Below are 23,862 nucleotides of genomic sequence, written 5' to 3' on the forward strand. Positions count from 1 at the left end.
CCGCCTTGGATGTTACACTCTGCACTTGGCATAATATGATTTGATAAGTAAACGAAATGCATCGCAGTTTTTGAAAATCTGCGTTGTAAAATTGCTTTAAAAGCGTGCCGTTATCTTTCGAGTCGCGGTTACCATTCGACTCGAAAGTTAACCTGCACTGAAGATGGCGCAGCAGAACTTCCTGGGCTATTTCTAACCAATTATAACCAGACACTAAAGGTACAAAACAAAGATTTATGCAAAAAAAAAATTATGCAGCCGTAAGTGCACGCATGGAAGCATATACAGTCCAAGCGAGGTAAAAAATACGGTGCCGTGGTAGTATAGGGCGCCCTACGACACCCTCTTTCAGCGCAGGTGGTGCGGTGCGTGCACATGGCGGTCGCCACGGGGGCCGCCGGCTGCTCTGGCCGAAAAGGGAGAGTCGTGCGGCTGCGGTGGCCGCTGTAGGCACGCCCGCTCGCAGTCGTGCACGGTGCGGAAGGCGCTGCGAGCACAGAAGTTGTACATCTCGCAAACGCGCGATTCCGGATTGTAGTAGTAGAGATAGCGCAAGTGGTCGAACGCGCACGTGGCTACTTCCCAGTCGTCGCGGCAGCGGCTGTCCAGCGTGTCCTGGTCTGCGCAAGTGAATCAAGCATAAAGGATGGTTAAAAGACATCGCAATCAAAACTGAGACCTTATGTGTCACTCTTGTATTCATACTTGACTGTATCGTACTGTGCTCCCGTAGCCCCTTATCATCTATGAGGGTGCCCAGTATATCCAGCAGGACAGTGGCCCACTTACGTCCCTTGGAGTCTACCATGCAGGTCAAGCTCAGGGTAGAAAAAATATCGGTCAGTACGTACTGATCCGACACCCCATATCCACCGTAAAATAGCCGGTATGTGTATAAGTAGAGCTCTTATACGCATGCAAAGGAAGCAAGAACTAGCATTCCTCCTCTCTTTATTACGGCTTAGTGATAATGCTTAATCCAGTGATTTTTCGATGCTCACAGATATCAACGAAATTTGCATCAGACGTTCTTATCAACGTCAAGATTACGTGTTCCAAAAAGCACACTTGAGGACACTTTAGTTTTCCCGCAAATTTTAAAGATAGCGCTCCGGGACCCGCTACTCGCGTGCCAGACGGGAAATGTTTACGGCCAACACTGTTCTCGATGATGTCACAGTGGTGCAGATGAACAGACGAGGGCGACAATGCAACAGCCCTACTGGGCGCGGCTTGTACGATGTAGCGTCGCCTGTACGATCCTATGAGGTGCTGCTGGCATGGGGCCGGAGACGCTAACGACGCAGGCACGGCCACCTGCTTGCTTGCAAACAGCACAGATATTGGAATCACTCCCTCTGTTTCACTTTCCTTTGCAGCAATAGGCGGCAGCTAGTTGTTCTACGAAAAGCAGCACTGGGATTTACCACCTATTTCTCGAGAAAAAGCTTCGGGTCAAATTGAATCGTTCGATCCGGAGCCCCCTTTGCACCTGAGAACACATGCTCGGAACATTTTACGCTGGCCTGCTACCAACACAAGACGAATCTCAAAGAAGAGTTTGGCCTCGCGAGTACTGGCGACGATTGAAATCGGATGCTGTGTCGACGATCTTTAATTCCGTACATGACATAGGCCTAAACCGCCTGCTGCAGTCCGCCGGTGCCGGCACGGCGAATTGTTTCCGATGCCACCATAAGAAAAAGAAGCACACTAAAATTCGTTGATCTCCTAATTAATACGCAATCGGACAAATTAATGTAAAAAAAAAAACCTTATTGAGGATCGCTGGTTTGCAACGAGATTCTAGGGATAACTGCGATACAAGCGAATTCCGATCTCGTAGTCGCTCCGCTGCTAAAGCGTCGCCGAGATTTACTCTGAGACAGTTAGGTTGCCTGTAAAGTTGACCCACGAACATTCCATTTACATTAGCGCTGGTCAATTCCGAAATTCCGAGCGCCGTCCGCTGCGGCTTTGTCGTGAAACAGTTTAGGCCTAACGACGACTAGGGGGGCAGCGCATGGCCAGAGTTCCGTCGTCCGCCGCTCTCGCGGGCAGCATCTTTGCGGTAAACTCGCTGCATTCAGTGGGTAAGTGCTGCGGTGTTGTGAATTCGTCGTCTACTTTCTTCATGCAACTGGAGTCGGTCATATTTTAATGTAACGCTTAACATTTATTACGCCGAGCAAACGCTCTGTGTCGGGTTCGTACGCTCGAAGGTTGTATTCGTCGGTCGCCACACTATAGGCATTACCCATATGACTTGTTGCTTTTGAAACTTGTTTTGTTGTGCGAAGCGCATGTAGCTGAAACTACATGGTCAGCCCGTGCGCTTTAAAATTTTGCACCGGGCTCGGTGCACCTTTCGTAAACAAACGCCGATACCGCCACTGAGCTTCGTAATGGATAGTCGGGATGAGCAGGTTACGTATGGCATGTAAGGCAAAGGAGTCAACAATAATTTGAAAGCTGATTTCGCTCAGAGCGCAATCATTTTCGTGACATACCGAAGACCTGTAAAATTTTGTGTACGCTCCAATTTTTATTAATCGCAATTGCCTTCGTTTGAAAAAGGCATTAGTTTTGGTCGTGTAGCAGCGCGTAGAAAAGATAATAAAAAAATTCCAATGGGTGGGAATGACATTAAATTTTTCCTGTGGAAGGGGTATTGCTGTGTGGACAATGATCTCATTCGCAGCAAGGCTGATTTAGTGTCGGTATGGAGAGAAAAGAAAATTGAATTTGTAGTAAAGATCAGTGGCCCTCATATATGCCGGCCTCTTGCGAGCTTTGTGAGTGCATAAATGGCTTAAATATTCAAGGGAATCATGCGGCTTCATAGTTTAGCCGCATTGAAGATCGCTCGCTCGTTATGCCCTCATTGGCCATGCATGCCAAATAATGCTTATGTTTTTTTTTAATTGCATTTGAATGACTATAGTCTTTAGCTGTCCCTGTCCGATGGCATCGAGGGCGACTTACCGACATCACAAGTATGTTTCACATGGTGCCGTACGCGACAGCCATTGACGTGCGCACATCTCGGCTGAACGGCAACAGGTGTGTGCGGTGCGGCTGCACACCTGTGTCGTCATCATGTGACGTCACGCAAGGTAGTTCTCTCCGGGCCCCGCACTGGAGTTTCCATTTTAATTCAAGTTTTTTGCTTATTTAAAATTATTGCTCGCGTATTTTAAAAAATGGAATCGCGTACTGTGATGATCAAGCCTTTTAGCAGTATAAATCATTCATTAGCTCAGTACGATCGAAAAATCGCCAGAGTTGCCCTTTAAAGGTGCTGTGCTTTCGCCATTGCTGGGCTTAAGACAATCGTAAAAAGACGAGAGAAGGGAAGGGAAAATGGCCAACAGTCGCCCTTGCCTACACGGGGCGCACTTATTGATGAGCTAGTACAATGAGCATTGCGCATTGTAGGTGCACAGGGCGCATTGTCGAGCTCTTCCCCGCACCAGGATAGCATCCTCAAAGCCCAGCCCTGTTGACTGGGAGCAAATACCCTAAGCTCATTTCAACTCAAATGTGTCCTGTACAAAACTGTCGACCTAATACTGGTCCCGTGAATAAAGAGATTGTGCAAGACCAAGAAGAGACTGTGTCAGCATTCTGCAGGATTATGGGGACAACTCAAAGTACTTCCACAAAAGTAGAGACCCAATTAGCGATTCATGGTTTTTACAAACGTGGAGGTGTGCTTACACAACGCTGTAGTGTACTTTGAAACACTTGATCTTTAATGCGCTAGGATCCCCTCAACAAGAGTCAGTTTAATTTCAATAGCGGCTGTCTCAATACTTGTTAAAATACGGTTATGGCAACACAAAGGTGCTCCCTATTTCGTACAGCGAATGTTGCATAGGGAACAAGTTGTGTAAGATTATATTAGCAAAGAAATTTTTGTGCTAGTTAAAATTAATAGGAGATTCTGCAGCAGTTTAGTAAGATGCGTATAAGGTCCGCAAAATGCCAGCCTGATAGTAAGAGCCATTCTCTTATGGCTGTTGCCACGGTAGGCAAGAATATGCAGCGCGTGGGAGGGAGGCTTTTTTGCAGAGTCACAATATTTCCAACAGATGCGGAGGGCCAGCAGAGCAGTACCATCTGCGTCATTGTATACGTTAACAGCTCTGTTACCTCGCTGTTTCGGCGCAACTGCGCGCGAAAACCGGGTGGGCTTCTTGGTCCACGCGTATCCACAAAGCCTGAACTCACCGCCGCAGGATTGATTGCAGGACTTCTTGTCCTCGAAGCGGTTCCCGCCCACTAGGCATCCAGGCTCGTCGACGTCCAGCGGCTGGCACTGACCCTCGCTATAATAGTACTGGTACACCTTGTCCTCCGTGGTGCACAGCCGGAACGTGGGCGTGTCGCACTGGCCTCCAGAAGGGTCTGCATTTGCGAGCATGACCGACCTAATGAGCCGCTTCACCATTCCTGAAATACTTACACGAGGGGAGGCATGATTAAAAGCCGCCCCTATGCATTTTCCTACACTTTCTTCCCAACCCTCCCCTTCGCCGGAAGTCTTGAATCTTCCAAAGGTCGCTTCAAGACTGCGTGCCTCTCTCAATGTCTCTATACTGTTCAGAACTATTCCATGTCGCTATGATATAGCTAAGGTATTCGCAGGCTGAGTAGCAATTCATCTTTACTGCAGTGATTGGATTGACTTCATTTCGTTTAGGCTTGGTTTAGTTTGGTTTGTGGTGTTGTAAAGTACCGAAAATATCCAGGCTATGATGGACGATGTAGTGAATGGCTCCGGACATCATTTGATCACCTGGGTTTCTTTACTGTGCAAACTGACATCGCACAGTACGCGGACATATTGATTTCCGCCTGGTTTCTATTTCTTCAATCCCACTTTCCTCCTTTTCCGTACGGTGCGGTTCAGATGTCCACCGATAAGGACAGTTACTGGGCCTTTCCTTTCCTACAAGCCGATATTCAGCTGCGTAATGGAATTCAACTCGCGTCCTTTCGTTGAGCAGTTGAATGCCCCTTACTCCGCGACGTGGGGCTTTAATTCACTCAGAACATGAGACTAACGGAGAGGGATTAGTGGCGAGGGGGGCTCAGGCGGCAAGGGGGCACGCGGAAATAGCTTCCTTGTAGCGGTGTTTGCGCGCAGTAGGCTACGAGGCTACAAGGACACCAGCTACGTTCGTTACCCTTGCACTTGGCGTCGCAGTGGCTGTAGACGCTGAAGCGGTCCCGGTTGACTGGGCAGTGTGTGTGCTGCACCCACTCGGCGCAGAAGAAGCCGCCGTACGAAGACTCGGCCACATAAAAGGCCCGCTCCCGGAAGGATTCGTAGTCGCACGGAGACACGCTCAAGTGGAAGCACGACGCTGCGTGCGGAAAGGCATTTTCGTGAGAGGGCTTTGTCTTTTATGGCTAATTAAAATGCGGTCAAACCTGCTGACATGGCATCAGCCATCTTACAACATATACATCCTGCATGAACACATGCTTTAATACTCATAAAGGACTACGATGGTATGTTTCTGCTGATATAAAATGGTGTTTCCCGTACTGCAGCAGATTGGAACGACCTACCTCACTACATCGCAGCCATCAAGTGCTCATCCAACTTTGCCAATAATGTTACCAGTCATCTTTCTTTGTGTTTACACTTTCTCACCAAAATATATGTACCCACAGTTATTTTCAAAACGTGACGAAGGCGTGGGGAAAGGATGAGCTTCCCTATACAGCAGGTATTTCTTGCCGTTTCTCCTTCTGCCTTCGCTCGTACAGAGGGGTGTTGGTGACCACCGCTGCGTCCGTGGCTCAGCGACACATTGCGGTGCGGAGATGAGAACTTCCCTTCTCAGACTACACATTTATTTACACCCTTTTTCAACTTATATACAATAACGTCGTCAGATGCGACATAAAACATGGAGGGCTAACTGCAAATGGGTGAAAGACCAGAGGGCAGAGGCTAGCAGAATCAGGCCTTGGCCTTCTGCTACACTTTAGGCCGGAGTCCCTTGAGACCTCCGTCATCCTATCCTCCCTCCTTGAACAACCCGTCTGCCCTCGACTCTCGTCTGAGCCCAACTCTCCTCCGAGCCCAACCGTCTCAACCATCGCTTCCTTAGCGTTACCAAATTCGAGTTTAGTCGGTTGGTCAATCAACGACTAGTCATTATGTGGTTAATAACATGCAGTGTTTCAAAATGGGCTGGCCAATCATTGTGCCCCTCTCTTACGAATGTCAAGTAAAACACACACAACGCACGAACTCAGCAGCGAGTGGTTGGGCCCGCAAACACTCACATCTGCGATTTACACTCTCTCCCGAAGTCTTCCCTCAGTTCACGCAAGAGGTGCCAAGCAGTCGCAAAGACAAATGGCGTCGACGGTTACACTTCCGAAAACACAGACATAAAAACACACACACGCAAACCTCAGGCCCAAAAAACATTCCGATTGCTGCCCTTGGTCGGTTGCGCGTGGGCGGCGGATTCAAAGGGACGTCCAGGCATCTTCCCGAGAAGACATGTCAACAGCGGTTCCCTCTGCAGCGCATTCTCCTAGGCCCGCGTTTCGCCGCGTTTCGGGATTTATGGCCTCCGCGCCCTCTCCACTCGAACCGGGAAACATAGCAGTGAGCGCCGAACCCACAACCACTGCGCTTACGCTGTGCTTTCTAACTGCACTGCTCTGCCTCCCTCGCGACACAGGACGGACAGAACCGGCAGCGTCGCCCGCTGCCATGTGTTCTGGCATCACTTCCGAAAAGCGGCCACCTGCGCGACCGTTATAAATCAGCCAGCGTCAAGCTGCCCCTTGACCTTGGTCGCCCCTTCCGAATTTCCCCCGCGACAGTGTACCCGCGATGAACACTTCGTTTCTGGGCGAAGCCCGCAAACTTAACTCCCACCCCTGATGTAATATACCCCTCGAAGGTCTTTAAGGTAATTAAAAGAAATGAAGTGCAATTTGTTCTCGCTCTCCAGAAAGAAGCAGCTCGCGAAAGACAAGCCAAGCAAATGTTGCGCATGTGAGTTCCGCGCGGCATCGATAACTAAATCCCCGATTGCAACAGGTCGAAAATTCGCTTCGTTTTTTTTGTTCTTGTTTTTTTGTTTTGTTTTGTTTTTTGTGGGGAGGGGGCGAAAATGCAGGGCTACAAAAAATATTCGAAAAGCACATATCCCTCCAGAGGGTCACACTGACTATAAATTGAAAAAAGTGGCTGGAAACAATGCTCTGAAACCATCTTTCATTCTCTTCAAATTCCGGGCGTATGACAAGCACCCGGAAAGTAGACCGAGCCTATCGCTATTCTGCCTGTCGCACATTCCAGAAAGTGAAATAATTTTCTATTCACTCATTCGAGGAGCAGAGTTCCCAAGAGAGACACGCGCACACGTGAAGAGACGCAGCTCTTCCTCAATCTAACAGGAATCAAAATTTATCATGAACGTGTGACCAATTTCTTAACTGAGGAGTTTGCAGAACCATACGTACTACTCTTCACCTCGCCCATATTATGAGCAGCGTTGACTGAAACCTCAGAATGTATCACATGGCTTCGCAAACCGGTACCATTTATAAGGTCCGTGTCCAAGGCATCGCTGGGCGGCGCTGCGGCTCCTGATGAGCAGTGCCATCTGTGGCAGAAAAACATACACTGCGGCGCCTCCGGCTCGGCTCACTGCCTTCGCGGCATGCGCCGCGCACTTCCTCTCGCACGAGCACGCGCTCTGACGCGCCCCCGCAGGCGCATCGGGACATGCCGCCTGCCTTCCGTCTTGATGATTGGACAACCTGCCGCGTATTTCCATGGAGGGCATACGAGCTAAAAAGCTGTTTTCCAGCGTTCATCTGCGCCTACGGGCCGAAAACCATCACAGAGATCCTGGCCATCACTCCGTGCAAGAGTTGAGTTTGGACATTAGGTGGATTATTTCCTTTTTCATCGGAATTTCAACTTCAAGATGAAAGAGCTAGCTAGGCCTAACTCTCAGACCTAGCATCGCATACCCTACCCCACGTCGACGGACGCCGGCCCCTGTGGCGGCCCTCAAACTACCACGATGAAAAGCGCTGTGGACGGAGGAGATATTGAACACACAGAATTCGAGAACGGTGAGTGGGAGACCGTTCTCAGCATGCAAGACCGCATGAGGAAGAAAGACGCGAAACCCACGTTGAGCTCCGTGAACACCGGCGAGAAGAAATCTGTCATCCAGAAAAGCAAGCAAGATCCCAACATCCGCAAGAGGGCACCAATGCCGAAGCTCCCGGAGATCGACTATAAAATAATCTTCAGGCCAAGAGGCTGGAATTTAAATGACTATGTTCCACGTCGCCTACTGCAGGCCATGTGCGAGTCTGCAAACGTACCCTATGTAAACGTCCTGGGCGAAGATATTTCAAGGATCAACTGGAACAACACGTACACGATCAGCACGCCCAATCGTCAATTAGCGAGCACTTATGTGAACATCAAATGCATAGTTATAGACCAGAAGACCCTCGACTTGGCGCCCTACATCGCGGCACCCGACGACGCTATTAAGGGCGCCGCCCAGTCGGAAAAAACTACAGAAAATTTTCTGATGTTACGACAGAATTTCTGTGCGGTTTTTGACGGGAAACCTGTTGTGACAACAGAACATCCTGTACTAACATCAGAAATTTCTGTTGTTACAACAGAAATGTGCAACAGAACCACAGACAACAGCAATATACTACAGAAAAACTACAGAACTACAGAAAAATCTGATGGTTACGACAGAACTAAGGGATATTTTGTCGCATTTTTGACACAGTTCTGTAGTTTTTTACGACTGGGCGTATACAACGCCTACGGCATTGCAACTCTGGAAGAAGTCCGCCAAGGCTTTATCAAGCGGAACCCGAACATCGCCGTACTCAACGCAAGGAGAATCGGCAAATCAAGATCTATCTCGATCACCTTTGGAGAGGAAAGGCTCCCAAGACAAGTTTTCTACTGGGGATGAGTGTTCACCGTCTACCCGTACCAAGAGCGGGCGCAGACATGTTACAACTGTAGGAAGACGGGGCACAGGACGGATGTGTGCTACAAGCCACGGCTAGAGCGTTGCCGCAGATACGGAGAAAACCACCCGGAGCCAACGGAAGGAGAACCACCGACGTGCAAGCCCGAATGCATTGTATGCGAGGGTATGCACAACCGGCAGAAGGAATTGCAAGTATAGGCTGCTCAAGACACGGCCCCACAAACCCAAGAACGACCTAGGGCAACATGACTCTCACACTTGCGGGGCAGCGACAACCACAAAGGCCACCGGGGGAGAAGTAAGTCGAACTCCTTTCCACAACTGCTGGGGACAGAAGACTGAGTCGTCGGCTTAGGTCCTGACAAAGTCAAAGGAAGGAGTTCAAGCAAGATGGGAGACACAAGCAAAAAGGTGAGCTGGCCAGTTAAGTGCTCCCATTGGGAAACGGCTCGAGAGAAGGAACTGGTAGAACAACTCGCTAATAGATGTAGACAGCTTGAAACCATAAAGAAGGAATTGGCAGAAATGAGGAAACTTATTACTGATAACACGAAAATGCAGAGGGTACTCGACAAGTCACCTATTAAGAATTCACAAAGCACTAGTCAATCGTCTCCATGTAATACAAACGAAATGGTACATAACAAAAAATCAATAGAGACGGACACCCGACTTTCCGCGAAAAGACCTCTACCCAGAGAGGAAAACACAGAAGAAAGCAAGCCCAAAAAGGTGGCAGAAGATTCGAATGAGGAAGCATCGACCCCGACTTACAGCAGGCTTAGGTTGGACACGAATGTACTCATGAAGCGGGCAGGAGCTCAAGATGCCAGAATAGATGCCGTTTCGGCTAGAGTTGACAAACTAACCGAGCAGGTAGATAATCTTACGGCGGAATTTGTCATGGTCAGAGAACAAACGATGACTTGCTTCCAGCAAATTATGGAACAACTGACGAACATCGAAGCAAGGCTTCCCTCGGTTGCCGGCAACACCCTCCCTCAGCTGCCACCGCAGCAACAGTCCTAGGACATCATGGCCCCTCACCACCAAATTAATATTTGGCAATGGAACTGCAGAGGTTTCCACTTAAGAGAGAGAACCTACAGGCACACATTCAAAAAATTGAAAACACACCCGATGTAATCACGCTACAAGAGGCAAGCGGCACGGTAAATGTAACCGGCTACGCCGCGTATACCCCGCCAGAATTACAAGGGGGCCATAAACCTAGGTCGTTCACGGCTGCGTTAGTGTAGAGAAATTTGACAGCAATACAACACGAACTCGAAAACACGAGTGAAGACTATGTAATGATTGAACTAACCCCAAACAGAAAGGGAGACAACAGCCTCTTTATTCTGAATACGTACAACTCGCCCAAAAACCGAGGGGCAGGGCTGGCAGATCTTTTACGGAAAGTCATAAGACTAGCTGACAGGAAAGGGCTAATAATCACTAGCGACTTCAATGCCCCGCATCCGGCTTGGGGATATAGAATGACCTCCCAAAAAGGAAACAAACTATGGATGGAAATTCAGCTCTTAAGAAACTAACAATACTAAACAACCCACAAGACCCCACAAGGATAGGCAACAGCATCAGTGTAGACACGTCCCCAGACTTGACGCTGGGCAGAGACCTAGAGGGCGAGAAGTGGTCACTGCATCGCACTTTCCCGATTACCTCTACATCTTGCATAATGGCAGGGGTTGAACACATTATGAAGTCAATTTCGTTTTTAGTCTCCCCGTTAGGACTTTTCCTAGTCCATTTCCGGTTCTTCCTTTTTTCTGAAAAAGGTATTTATGATTCTTAAGTTATTGCACTCTGCAAACTCAACTAGTAACTCCCCCCTTCTATTCCTAGAACCATTGCCATAGTCGCCTACTGCCTTGTCTCCTGCCTGTTTTTTCCCTACCTTGGCATTGAAGTCGCCCATGATTACAGTATACTGCGTCTTTACTTTTCGCATTGCCGATTCTACATCTTCGTAGAAGCTTTCAACTGCCTGGTCATCATAACTACATGTAGGTGCATAGGCCTGTACAACCTTCAGTGTATATCGCTTATTAAGCCTAATAACGATGGCTGCCACCTTCTCATTAATACTATAGAATTAATCTAATATTACCCACTATATACTTATTGACAAGGAAACCTACTCCTAGTTGTCGCCTTTCTGGTAAACCTCGATAACACAGTACATGGCCATCCTTCAGTACAGTATATGCCTGAAAGGGGATATCCCATTTCATACCCTCTAGTTCCTAGTTCCTCTAACAGCACTGCTAAACTAGCTTCACTAGCTAGGGTTCTAGCGTTAAACGTTGCCAAGGTCAGTTTCCAATGGCGGCCTGTACAGTCATTATCATCGCTACATATTTTTCTAAGCCGTGTCACCTGTCCTAGAAGTATTACTTGCTTGCAATGTCTGAGTCAGATGAAAACTGGTAAAATCTAGATATTGTTGTTTATCCGTTGGCTTGAGAAAGTCGACTTTGAATTGCGACGACTCACAAGGGAATTTAATGCTACTGTTATAATTATTAAGGTGCGAGACGAACGACTGGTGTGATTCTGATCCATGCTGCCATATCATGAAAATATCGCCAATATAGCGAAGCTATATGAGTGGCTTTTCTGGAAATGAATTTAGTGTAATGGACTCTAGAACTCCTATGAATATTGTTACGTGGTGGCATGACAAGCGATGGAACACGGCGACACAACAGAAACAGAACGACGTGATGACATGATGATGAAATATGCTTTTTTGGCCAGCAGGCCTGGCGTGAGCGCTCTGCCCCGTGCCATTGCCCGCTTCGTCATCTTCGTAGCATTACCCTGGGCCACCGAGCGATCATCCCGATCGATTGCTAGAAATCCAATGCATGAAGTGAAGATGAACACAGACACAGGATAGGGACATGAAACGCTGGACACCACATGCGAAGATGGGAAGAATGCTTGCATCGGAGCATCAAGTCCAATCTTCACCGTTTGCCGAAGGCCAAGGCTCATGGACACGCCGAACGGCTTGGGCGGGGGTGCTGTCTTCGCTCGAGTGGCCGTGAGGTCGCTTCGTCGTGGGGCCGGTAGGGTCGGTAGGGTCGGCTTCGGGCTCTTCCTGGTCGTCGTGTGTTGTGGTCAGGGCTGGGGACGAGGCTGGGGACAGCGGCTGGCTGGATCTGAGCAAAAAGGGCTGAGACAGAGCTGGGCGGCGATCTCCACGGCCTTTCGGCAGATGGACCCGGCGTACGGTTGGCTTCGACGGTGCAAGCCGAGGATGGGGATGAACCGCACCTCCAACCAAATGGTACGTGGTGGCATGACAAGCGATGGAACACGGCGACACAACAGAAACAAAACGACATGATGACATGACGATGAAATATGCTTTTTTGGCCAGCAGGCCTGGCGCGAGCGCTCCGCCCCGCGCCACTGCCCGCTTCGTCATCTTCGTAGCAATATTTTCGCGTAAGTGGCACGAATGGAGTACCCATGCTGGTTACAAATATCTGCAGATAATAAGATACATCGAACTCTAAATGATTTAAAGTCAAGACTAGTTTAAGGAGCGATAGATAAACTTCATAGACGTGTGTGTGGGGGTTGTTGATTAATACTTGAGAAAGGGCGTCGATACCATCATCGATAGGAATATTAGTCTACGATGCCGTGACGTCAAGTGTGACCAGTATACAGTCATCTTCAAGATTGGTTGTGTTATTAATACGCTCAATTTTTCAGAGAACGTGAGGTGTGTCCTGCACAAACGAAAGAAGCTGGGTCGAGAGGTCTGCTGGGTGGTGATTTAAAAATAATGAGAGGTTTTCTGTGGGCGCATTATTCTAAGAAGCAGTTGGCCTTCCTGGTATATCTGTGGTAAACAATGCTTTTGCGGAAACATTGTGAATGTTGGACAGTAGGTAAAATCGACCCGCCTCCATCCCCTCACCCTCCCCTACCCCACTCCTTGACCTACTTACTTCTCAGCCCCCTTCCCAGCTATTCTTCTTCGGAAGCAAAAGCGTAAACCCCTATCTTGATGATCACTCTGCCCAGACGAAGGCAAGTCCACTTGTCGAAACGTTGGCTCGACCTGTGAACTGAGGCTTCCCCCCTCTACCCTTGTTCAGAGCTCTTTCATACCGTGTAGCCATCTTCTTCGTCTCGTTCTACCTGGATTATGACAACAGCGAGAAACAGCCATACGTCAATAAGAGACCTACGTGAGGGAGCATTTTCCGGCGCCGGCTTGAGTGCTGACGCCGATATCTAGCATGGACAGATGTCGGCGCTTCGCTCGAGTTTGCTGGCGTCTCTTCATGCGCGTATGTGCAAACCAGTCCCTACGTAGGCCAAAAGCGCTGACGCTCAGGATGTGTCGTTGGAGTTGGGCCGTAAGAGTTACCGTGAAATAATGGCAAACTCAGAGTTTCTTTTTTTATACCCAACTATAAGTTTAGACCCTTGACAAGAGAACCTTCAAGATATAATATGCAAGGTAGTTCGATTACAGAAATGCCACAAAAAAAGGTAGTGTCACGGCCACCTAGCCACAGAAGGACGTACCATCCACCTTCTGACCCATTCATTGCGTTGGATCTAAGCACCTTTGCACGGTGTGGAATTTTACAAGTAGTGGAATTAAAGACAGAGAGACGACTTCACTCTGGAGTGCCCGTTGGTACCCAGCTCGTTGCTTCCTTATGGTCGATAGAAATGCCTTCATATACATACCGGGCGGCCGCCACTTCGGCGTTGTGGTGGTCTCGAAGGTGGACGTTTCTGCGGCCCGGAAAGGCCATAGGAAACGCCTCTTCAGACTCTTGGGTGAAGCACCAGCCAAGCTGGTGCCTTCGGCAGCTGCAACGGTGGTACCATTGCCGGCTCTGAGATGACCGCGTATGCGCATCTTCGCGCTGCCAGTGTCGGACCCAGGGGCGCTGAGAACCGAAGGGGTGCCGCCGACCCTCGTTGGCGTCGTAGCCATGTCGGCGATAGCACCGCCTGGCGGAAGTCCATGGGATAGTGATTATGAAGTGCCCGTGCTCTGTCTATAACAAAGAAGTGCAGTGTTATGGCCTTCAGACCAGTCCAGCAACTGTCGCGGACTCAGAGAAACCCGCATGAGAACGCGCATTACTCTGATTTCTCCCAAATGTCCTGATAAACTTTCTGGGCATCTTGTTAAACACTTCGTCTCGGTTAGGGTGAATTATTTTCCATGGAAACTGTTGCCTAATTCAACATTTGTTGTCTAATTTCGTGTTTTTTTTTAATTATATTGTCACCTTCTGGTAAACGTAAGTGATAATTGCATTTCTGTCGAATTTGTATGTATACCTGTATAAAATTGCTAACTATTACTGTTAACACTTTGCTGCGTTTTAAGTGCTTCGGGATACAAAGCTGGATTCTTGTCGATGTATCTGTGCCCAACTTGTGAGCGTGTTGCATCGCTTCAATACTGTAAATTGACAACATAGCAATATGTAAGTGAAACGGTATGCGTTGTTATGAAAGTCAGCTGACGTTAGGACCCCTACGAAATACATCTGGCAGATAGTATGAACTTCTCCATATTTTCTTTTGTCCAGTTCACTCGTAAATTACGATGGGCAGCGAGTATACTGGCCCAGCGCCGCCCTCAGTTTTTCTGCCTATTTTCACAGCTTAACGTCAGTGCAAGAAAATCCCATGAAAGATTAGCTATGCGAGCGTCTCGTGACAACAAACTACTGCAGGGTGGCTAGCATGTTTTCTTTTTTTCAAGACGAAAGCCCATTGCGGTGAACAAATATTTCGAAAACGAAAGACAGGCGTACTACGCAGAACTGCAGGGGCTACCACTTCAGGCGTGATCTCTGTAGGCACGAAGAGCACTTTGCGCACACCTGCAAATGAATGGAAACAACAAAAAATACTAAACCCATGCCAAATTCTGTTTCTAACGGGTAACATTAGTGCGTATTTGTATTTTATATTGTGTAAAGCATCTTGCACTTTGCTCCCCGAGCAAGATATACCTAAGCGCTTTTGCCAAACTGCCCCCATCAATACCGACATGCTGTCACTTCAACTTTGTGTGAAGAATTCAAATGTAATATGAACCATAAAAAGCGCACATCAATGCTAGATTCTTTCTCGCACTGCTTCAGAAGCATCGTAACCTAAATGCATAATATCTTAATAGGCTTGAACTGAGAAAGTGCAACTGTTCCGTTTGTAATTCTGTGCGTTACAGATTTAAAATCCTAATGTGAATGTATTCGCCTTATTGGTGCAATAAACAATACTATTGCTGTAGGATATCAAAATAATTTAGTACTTACCAAATGGGAACTGAAACCACGTCAGGATTCCTTTACAATACCAGTATGGTTTATTTTTGCTTCGCTCGCAGGCTTTTCACACAAGCGACGCCAGATCAAGCATTCTTTGGACTAAGCGTATGTAGTCTGATACAACAGAAGAAAAGAGCAGCTTCCGCTTCTCAAAGGACATCCCCTCTCTTGATTCAATGGCATCGACGTATTTGAAAGCCGCATAGCGGCGGCCGTCGGATCCCGAGGCTGGCCCCATGCGGCAAGCGTGGCCGTGGTGCGCGCGTGCGATCTGCCGTTTGTGCACGTCTCGCGAGCGCTTCCGCAGTGACAGCGTGCGCAAGGGAATTGCACTGTATAACCCTTACAAAAATAGATATTGAATTTCTGTTACGCACGTAATGTGGTTTTGATGAGTCATCAACCACTCAAAGGAGATTCAAGATTAGATGTGTTTTAACATCAGATCCGCAACAGACTTTCCTTTGAGATCACACAAGAAGTTTTGTGCTTGGAAAACGCAACAGTATTTTTGGGTAGGAGCTAATGTGGAAATACATTGACTTTCTCCGATGAGGAAAAGTATACATCACTAAGTGAATATATATTCTTTCCTTGTTAACTGCACATTTTCAGAGCCCTATGTTTGCATTTCTCTTTAGCATATGTAGGATGTTGCCTAAGAAACAACTTTTATGTGTTTTAACATGAGATCCGCAACAGACTTTCATTTGAGATTACGCAAGAAGTTTTGTGCTTGGAAAACAAGGTATTTTTGTATAGGAGCTAATATGGAAATATTGACTTTCTCAAATGAGAGAAAGTATACATCACTAAGCGAATGCATACACTTTACTATGTTTTCATTTCTGTTTAGCATGCACTGTAAAAACAAACACAACTTTTGGGACATTTGTTTCATTCAAAACACGCTTACACCCTGAGTCTTTGGAGTTTGTGCCATTCCAAATCACTTCTTGCGAAGCGAAGGGGTGCTATGTTTGGACAATATGCTTTAGGGTGTTACGGGCAATGATATTGTTGTGTACGCGAACCGACGCACTGCCACACCGCCTCCAAGCAAACGGACGCACGGCCGCTCCATTTCCAATGCCTCCTTGCACCTGCGAGCAGGCCGCTTCGGAAAGACCAGCAGGGGTACCCTGCCTGCGCCGACGACGACGCGCGGACGTAACCCGATCCGTGCGTTGCCTCGGAACTGGACCGTCCTGGGAGCATGTGCTCGATCAGGGCACGAGAAGCAATGCCTTCTTTATAATGCATGATATTTTGCGTGTTTCTTAAGCTTTCGAGCTGCTTCTTGCTCTGCGTATAGATTAGCCGAGCCCTCAGTCATCGCATCGCTTCCCGAAATGTTTAGATACAAATAAGATTTACTTACCAGTAAAATAGTGTTGGCGCTGCTGCGCTTGCCGGTATTGAAGCTTGGTCGCACTTTTTTTCCTTAAAGGTTCGTGCTACAGCTCCATGTTCAGCGAAAATTACGCCCAAGGTAGCAACCACCGAAGAGCCAGCGCTGATAAATTTGCCAGCGATGCCAAACTCGACATGTTAAAATGACTCCAGTGGAAAAATAGTGCGCATAGGTATTCAGAACATTAGATGCAAGTTCTAATGGTCAAGAAGTTGTAATTGTTAGAGCAGCCGCAATGGCCTGTACACTTCGAAACATGCTTCGAAACATCAAGTCCCAATCTTATGAATGCAGTCTAGACATAAGAAGCAAATACATTACCAACGTTACAAGTACACCGAGTGGCCGAGTGGTTAGTGCAGAAAGTTACGGATTAAGAGGTACCAAGTTCGAATCGCGCCGGAGGTGCATTTTTTTTTCGCTTAGTTTTAATTTTTTTTTTATTTTTTAGCTTTTTTAATGTAGTTGAGGTGCTTCGCTACGTTTTAGCTTTTACTTTTTATGCAAAAATGAAAGCCATCAGGCGCTCATGAACAACACACAAGAAATGCACACATTAGGTACCAACCAGAAACACGGTGGCCAACTTTCTTGTGAAACTCATCAAAAATGCATCAAGAAAATGTACAGAAATGTTAATGTGCATGATGAGAAATGTAATTAACATTTAATCAGAAACTCATTAAGCTTTTTTGTAAGGGAATAGTAAACATGTGTTCGATATCATGGCCGTCTGGGACTACATCGCCTCCATATGCATCAAGTGTGTGCTTCAGACGAGCGTCAAGAAGGTTGCGTACAAAGTGGAGCTCATTTTCAGTTCCCCGCTTTCATTACAACGCCACGCTAATTCGTTCATTGCTTGACCTATGGACCAATGTTCTTTCTTTGCTTAATGATACACGTTTGCTTCGTTTACATGCAATATATCGCTACAGTAAACTAGGCAACATCGTCGAAACTGCAAGCAGTTTCGTACCGGTGCGACTACCGCAGGAAAAGCCAGTGAGCTTACAAACCAGCATTCTGAGCATCAGAAAAGTAGTGCATATAGGGCTCCTGTAGGAAGAGTTCATATTTGTCATGCTTGTGCTTTATCATTGCCTGTGCAGCATGGATTTCACGTATTCCGTCGTCAAAAAGGCAGAGCGGGTAGATACTTTCATAGGGGAGTGAGATATCAGCAGAAGAATTGTCTGAAAAGCTGCATCACAGGTTAGCCAAGGGCATATTAGATTTAAATTGTATATCCTATTTCATTATTGTAGTATCATCTTCATTTCATTCGTATTACCCTCGAGCCCAACTACAGAATTACAGCGCGCTTTATAAACAGTTCTAGAGCACTTAGTCTGAATAGCAAGTGCAGCGACATGTTATGTTTTCGTAATCTTGCCAAACAGGAGCACTGGCTCTGGCCTTCAAAGTATTGCATGGAGAGTTTCAAAATGCATATTGGCAAATGTCTGTTCAATAACCCGCCGCAGTGGCTCAGGCTACTGAGGAGGATCGAGTTATCGGGACCGAAGTCGACTGTGCCGTCCGTGTTTAAGTTAAGGCGAAACGCAAAATTCAAGCGAGTGCTGTGCGATGTGAATGCACGCTTAAGATCGTCTGGCTAAGCGTTTCACTAATCTAATACCTATTGTATCTTCCCAACTAGCGGAGGCGAACAAGTATAAACAAGAAGTGTTCACGGAAGATGCAATGACAAGCAGGAAACACTGAAAACATAGTTATCACTCAGCCCTGCCATATGGTAAATTTAATGCCATTTCCATCGAACGACATTCGTTCAAAATGGTATTTGTTTGCTGCTACACGAGAAAATATAATGACAGTCAATGAAAACGACATTAGGTACAGAATGAGTTTGCTCATCCGAATTCGATCAACGAGAAAAATGTTATCTCGACAGAGACTCGGTGAGAAGATACACCCAAAATAGACTACAAAAGTGCCACCTGCATTAAATACTACTGTGCTCCTATAATTTTGCAGCTAGTCATCTATGTGAAATATGCCACATAGCATCATAAAAAAAATAACTAGCCTCCATAGCTGCCAGCCAACCCGTAGCCACCGCACTCAGCGCGGGCGGAACAGGTCGCTCCTGCTGCCGCGGTCCGTCGGTGCAGAGTCGCCGACACGGCGGATTTCTTTCGCCACCTTCAGAAGAGCATGCTCTGTTAATCTTAGATAATAAGCGCTTAATTTGATGAAAGAATCTAAAAAAAAATGATCTTTATTGAACATCGCGGTTATGTAACCAGATTTTGAAAGAAGTGATAACAGCAAATTTCTGCTCACATGAGCAGCTGCCGCCGGTGTGATGCAGCTCATCCGATTTGGTTCTCCGCTGCTAAGACGTCGCCGAAGTTACACCTTCCGTTTACTGTAAGACAATTTGTGAGACAGTCAGGCTTGTCGCCTTTTGCCTTGGCTTCCCCTTTCTTGTAAAAGAAAGAAATAAACTTTAACTCCAACTTCAATTGAGCTGATACTAAGGCAAATTTATGAATATGAAATTTACTATTTCCGAAGCGCTTCCAACTACGGCTTTGCGAAACCATTTAGGCGTTTAGACGTAGCGACGACTAGAGCCCTGCACACAGCCAGAACGCCGTCGTCGGCCGCTTTCGCGGGCAGCGTCGTTGCGGTAAGCTCGCGGTATCCGATGGGGCAAGCGTTACGAGTTTGCCGTATGCTCTCTTGATGAGGCCAAGCTCGGGCATTTTTCGACGGGCCTTAATACGCCGAGTGAACGATCTGGCGAAAACTTACGGGAGTCAACGGGACTGTAGTATGCTTCGGCGTAGGGCGATACTCGAAGGTTCTATAAAAGCGCCGTCGGACAGGACGCTAGATACTGCCTATTTTACGTGTTGCTCTTGACACTTACTTTAGTGCACAAAGTGTACGTTGTGGAAACTCGTACGCGTTTCGCAGTCGAGCGCAGACGTGTGCACCTTGCGTACCCTTTCGTAAATAAACGCCGCCGACACTGCCGCAAACTTCGTAATTGGTAGTCCTAATCAACAGGTTGTTTACAAGGGATACAAACATGAAGTCAACTGAAAGGCTGCTTTCGTTTACAGCGCAGTCATCTTCGCAACATATTGAAGGCGCACCAACATTTTCATATCAATCACAGTTACCATAATTTGTAAATGGCATTAGCTTTGGTCGTGTAGCTCTGCGTCGAAATAATGACATTAACCTGAACAAATGTCATTCGATGGGTTTGCTTGCTTTCTGCGTCGAACGCCGCGATTCACGGCCGCCGTCGTTCTCGTGAAGCATAATTGGAAACTTATACAAACTTGTTCCTGGCAAGATTTTATGTGTGTTCGAAAACCCAACGGCGCAGCAATTCTTCCCGAACATTGCTAAATGTTGACAGCGGCGTTATATTCGTTAAACCGGGACCAAAGACGAAAACACGACGCTGACATGAAAAGCGCCCGACCTACGCTTTGCCGCTTTGGCGACAGGCGGCGTTGTCGGCGTTTGGAGCGCATATGGCCTGCTAGTGCGACAATGCTAGGTGTGGTCGACTTATCACTTGTAAAAATTGATCAATGCCATTTGCTGAAGGGCCTTTTAAGAGGGGCTTTCTCCCTGATTTCCATCTAACTATACAGTCACACGGAGCAGCTACACAGTCATGCTGTAAAGAACCCTGGAGGCCGTCCAGACAATAGCGTCGACCGATTCTCATTACGTCGAGGATAATATCCTTACGCCTATTATCACCACCCTAGTCGTGAGCCCCGGATTATAAACACAGCAGGACGAAGGCCTCTTCCATATTACTCCAACTAACCCGGTCCTGAGCTAGCTGCATTCGTTTCACCCCGCCCAACTTCTTAACCGCCTACCTAACTTTCTGCCTGCTACGCACTTTCCTTCGCTTGGAATCCAGTTTGTTACACCTCGCAACCATCGGTTATCCTCTCTTCGCAATACATGCCTTGCCAATTTCTCCTTTTTGATTTCCACTAGAATGTCGTTAAGTCCAAGTATTTCTCTGTCCCAATCTGCGCGCTTCCTATCAATGTTGCACCATTTTTCGTTCCAAAGCTCTCTGCGGTGTCCTTACTTTAACTAGAACCATTTTCGTAAGCATCCATGTTCCAGCATCATAGGAGAGTACAGGTAACATGCAAATGATATATACTTTCCTCTGGCGCGACACCGATAAGCTGCTAGTCATAATCGGAGAGTACTTGCCGAATGTGCTCCATCCTGATCTTTTTCTTCTGGTTATTTCCCTTTCATGGTCCGTATCTTCGGCTGCTACCTGTCCTAAGTAGAAATATTCGCCTACTACTTCCAGTTTTTCGTGACCTATTGTAAACTGCTGTTCCTTCCCTAGACTGCTGAACATCACCTTGGTCTTCTGCATATTAATTTAACGCCTAGAGTCGGATGCAGCTCAAGACCAAAGCGGCAAAAGTCCCTCAAAGGAAGCCAGTTGCATCGACCAATTCTGGTAGTGGATAATCTCCTGGGACTTCGTAGTATCGCAAGGTGTGGCAGGTGAAAGAGGGGCTGATCACGGATTATGGCAGCGTCATGAAAAACGGCTTTGGCTGGTAGGCTTCATTTGAGGGGTATTTGCCGCCTCGTCCTTAAGTTGCATCCAAGTACAGGTGGTGTTGCCTCAGTCCGCTAGCAAACCTCTCGTCTGGTAGGGTAACCCTTTGCTCGAGCATATGCTGCCAAGAATTATATATTCCCGGTTGTCTACCTACCCAGAGCCAGTCACATAACTCGTGAGAAAAAGAATGGAACTGGACAGGAATCTGTCTTATGCTAGCTTGGAGCTGCACATGACAACGCTCGGCCCATCTTTCTTTTTTCCTTCTAGCGACTGAGTGGCTAGAGGGTAGGAGACGTTTGCCTTTAAGTAACCAGTGGTGGAGACTAATGACATACACCTACTCACCGGCCGTCTTGTACTCGAAGATCACGAGGCCGACCACGAGCACACCGAGGAACACATAGAAGACGCCGGGGAAGATCCAGCCCAGGCACTGTGGGCCCTCCTCGCCTGTGCAGTGGCGAGGCCCAAGTGAGTAACACCTCGACCAGACTTGACGGAAACGAGTCGCGGAACTTCGGCCCCAAAAGGGAACTATGACATAGAATTGACAAAGCGGATGGAAAATACACTACACTAAATAAAAAGGAGCAGGCACGAACAGCACGAGCGCGGGAGATTCGGGCTTCGGCCACAATGTTGCTGTGTAAACACCGCTTTTCGATTGGTACAAGATACAAGCTTCTCCCTTTCCCTTGACTACTGGTCGGCTAAACTGAGTTGAAATGCTTGTTGCCCCACCGGGATGGTGCAGTGGTAAGACGCCCGACTGCTGTGCCGGAGTACCCGGGTTCGAACCCGACCTCGGCGACTGCGTTTCGATGGAGGCGAAACGAAGAGGCGTCCGTGTGCTGTGCGATGTCAGCGCACGTTAAAGATCCCCAGGTGGTCGAAATTACTCCGTAGCCCTCCACTACGGCTCCTATTTCTCTCTTTCCACTTTCACCCCCATCTTCCTCCCTTCCCTTACGGCGCGGTTGCGGTGTCCACATAAAACAAGTGAGACAGTTACTGCGCCTTTCCCTTCCTATAAATAAATCAGTGAAATGCTTGTAAAAGCGGTCTTCGTGCTCACCGCTTGCAAAAAAAAAAAAAAAAAAAGAAATACGCCAGAACCTTTTTTGTCCCAAAAAGTGTATCTCGGTCACTCGACAATCCCAACCGCCCATCGAAAGCAGCGACCACAAACCCAAGACATGGGGAGACACAGTTCAGAACTTCAACATGCTACGCTAGCAGTGTTGGGAACATCTCCAACAATGCGTGTTCCATCTACTCGCAGCGGTTTTTTATTTCTAACGAGTCATCAAAATGTCACCGTAAAAAAAAATAAAAAAAAATAAAAAATAAAAGACATTTTGAACGGCGCCTGTATAGTATGTCCTCAAAAGGCAACTCCGGAGATTTTTATACCTCCTGCAATTTTACTGATATTTTCAAGATGCATTTTTCGAAGCTTTGTGGTCTTTTTTTACGAAATTTACTCGCGCAGGAGTGTTATGCTGGAGAGGAAAGGAAATTCAAAATTTCCCATATCGTAGTCTCAATCGAGGCGATTTGGGCAACCTTGAGTCTGCGGCGTCACTGGAGTCGATATTCAATCTGTTTCTGCTCAAGGACAAATTTTCGAGCTTGCTATTGGTCATTTCAGACTGATTGAACAGAGTCATGACAGTCGCCAGTCCAGACAAGCAACGGCTTGAATTAGAGCCATGTTAGCTTTTTTTCTTTTTAACACTTCCACTCCGCTATATGAAAAAACATTTTCTTTAACAAGGAAAGGGAGCCCAAATCAATTCAGTATGTTCAGTACGTTTATAGAACTGGCCAAGGTTTGACATTTAATGTCTACGGAAAGGCTGCCTACAGAATACCGCATTACAAACCATGGCACACAAATTTTCTTACACCCTAAATATATCAGCTAATGTTTTTTTTTTTTTTTAATCCTTCCATGGCACAACATAACTAGGCTTACTCCCGTCCGGTCCATCCTCTAGCTTCTCTTGCCCGCCAAGTATCGCCGGCCGCTCACCTTCGCTGACGTCGACGGTGGCGCTGTCCGCGTTGGAAAAGGTACTGCTGGTGCGCCTAAGTGTCGTGGTGCTGTCGCTCACCTCGTCTGTCGTGTAGGTTGTCTCAGCCATGGCTGGGACTTCACATCAAGCGAGAGCGGCAGCTATGGACCGAAGAGCGACGCTCGTGGAACGGTACGTTCTTCTTCTTCCTCTGCTCCTCGCGCGCCTACAATTACTTCCGTCCTTTTTCGCACCTTCTGGGGTATCGTAGGTTCTGGCTTCAGTTCCGTTTCGTGGATTGCATTGAGTCGCCTCTTGTTTTTGTGTACTTTTACATTTAATTGTTAGGATCATATGACCCGAAGTGATATGATCCGTGCTTACGTTAAGTTGAGGTTGTTTAACCTTACCTCTCGACCTCTGTGGATCGTCTCCGTTGATCTGGGCC

At 47.4% G+C, this 23,862-nt stretch overlaps 1 protein-coding gene across 1 annotated transcript; it reads right to left on the bottom strand.

Annotated features, from left to right (window-relative positions):
- Nucleotides 1-348: 348 nt before the first annotated feature.
- Nucleotides 349-23,543, bottom strand: LOC146175359 (uncharacterized). The gene is made up of 7 exons (XM_084580796.1): nucleotides 23,432-23,543; nucleotides 21,742-21,846; nucleotides 14,858-14,926; nucleotides 13,770-14,039; nucleotides 5,193-5,372; nucleotides 4,234-4,410; nucleotides 349-620 (listed from the first exon to the last, which is right to left on the bottom strand). Exons 1-7 carry the CDS (start codon nucleotides 23,541-23,543, stop codon nucleotides 349-351), a joined length of 1,185 nt encoding a protein of 394 aa, XP_084436922.1.
- Between the last annotated feature and the right edge of the window lie 319 nt (nucleotides 23,544-23,862).

Source organism: Amblyomma maculatum, chromosome 10 (genome assembly GCF_055883805.1).
Source record: "Amblyomma maculatum isolate TAMU_Amacu chromosome 10, ASM5588380v1, whole genome shotgun sequence".
In the NCBI taxonomy this organism is placed as follows: domain Eukaryota; kingdom Metazoa; phylum Arthropoda; class Arachnida; order Ixodida; family Ixodidae; genus Amblyomma; species Amblyomma maculatum.

What these genes read in the sequence shown, in the direction of transcription:
- LOC146175359 (XM_084580796.1), bottom strand. Translation starts at nt 23,543, where the DNA reads ATGGCTGAGACAACCTACACGACAGACGAGGTGAGCGACAGCACCACG. An exon ending in CACCGTCGACGTCAGCGAAG is followed by an intron (nt 21,847 to 23,431) that starts GTGAGCGGCCGG and finishes GCCACTGCACAG; the next exon opens with GCGAGGAGGGCCCACAGTGC. An exon ending in CTTCGAGTACAAGACGGCCG is followed by an intron (nt 14,927 to 21,741) that starts GTGAGTAGGTGT and finishes ATTCATTTGCAG; the next exon opens with GTGTGCGCAAAGTGCTCTTC.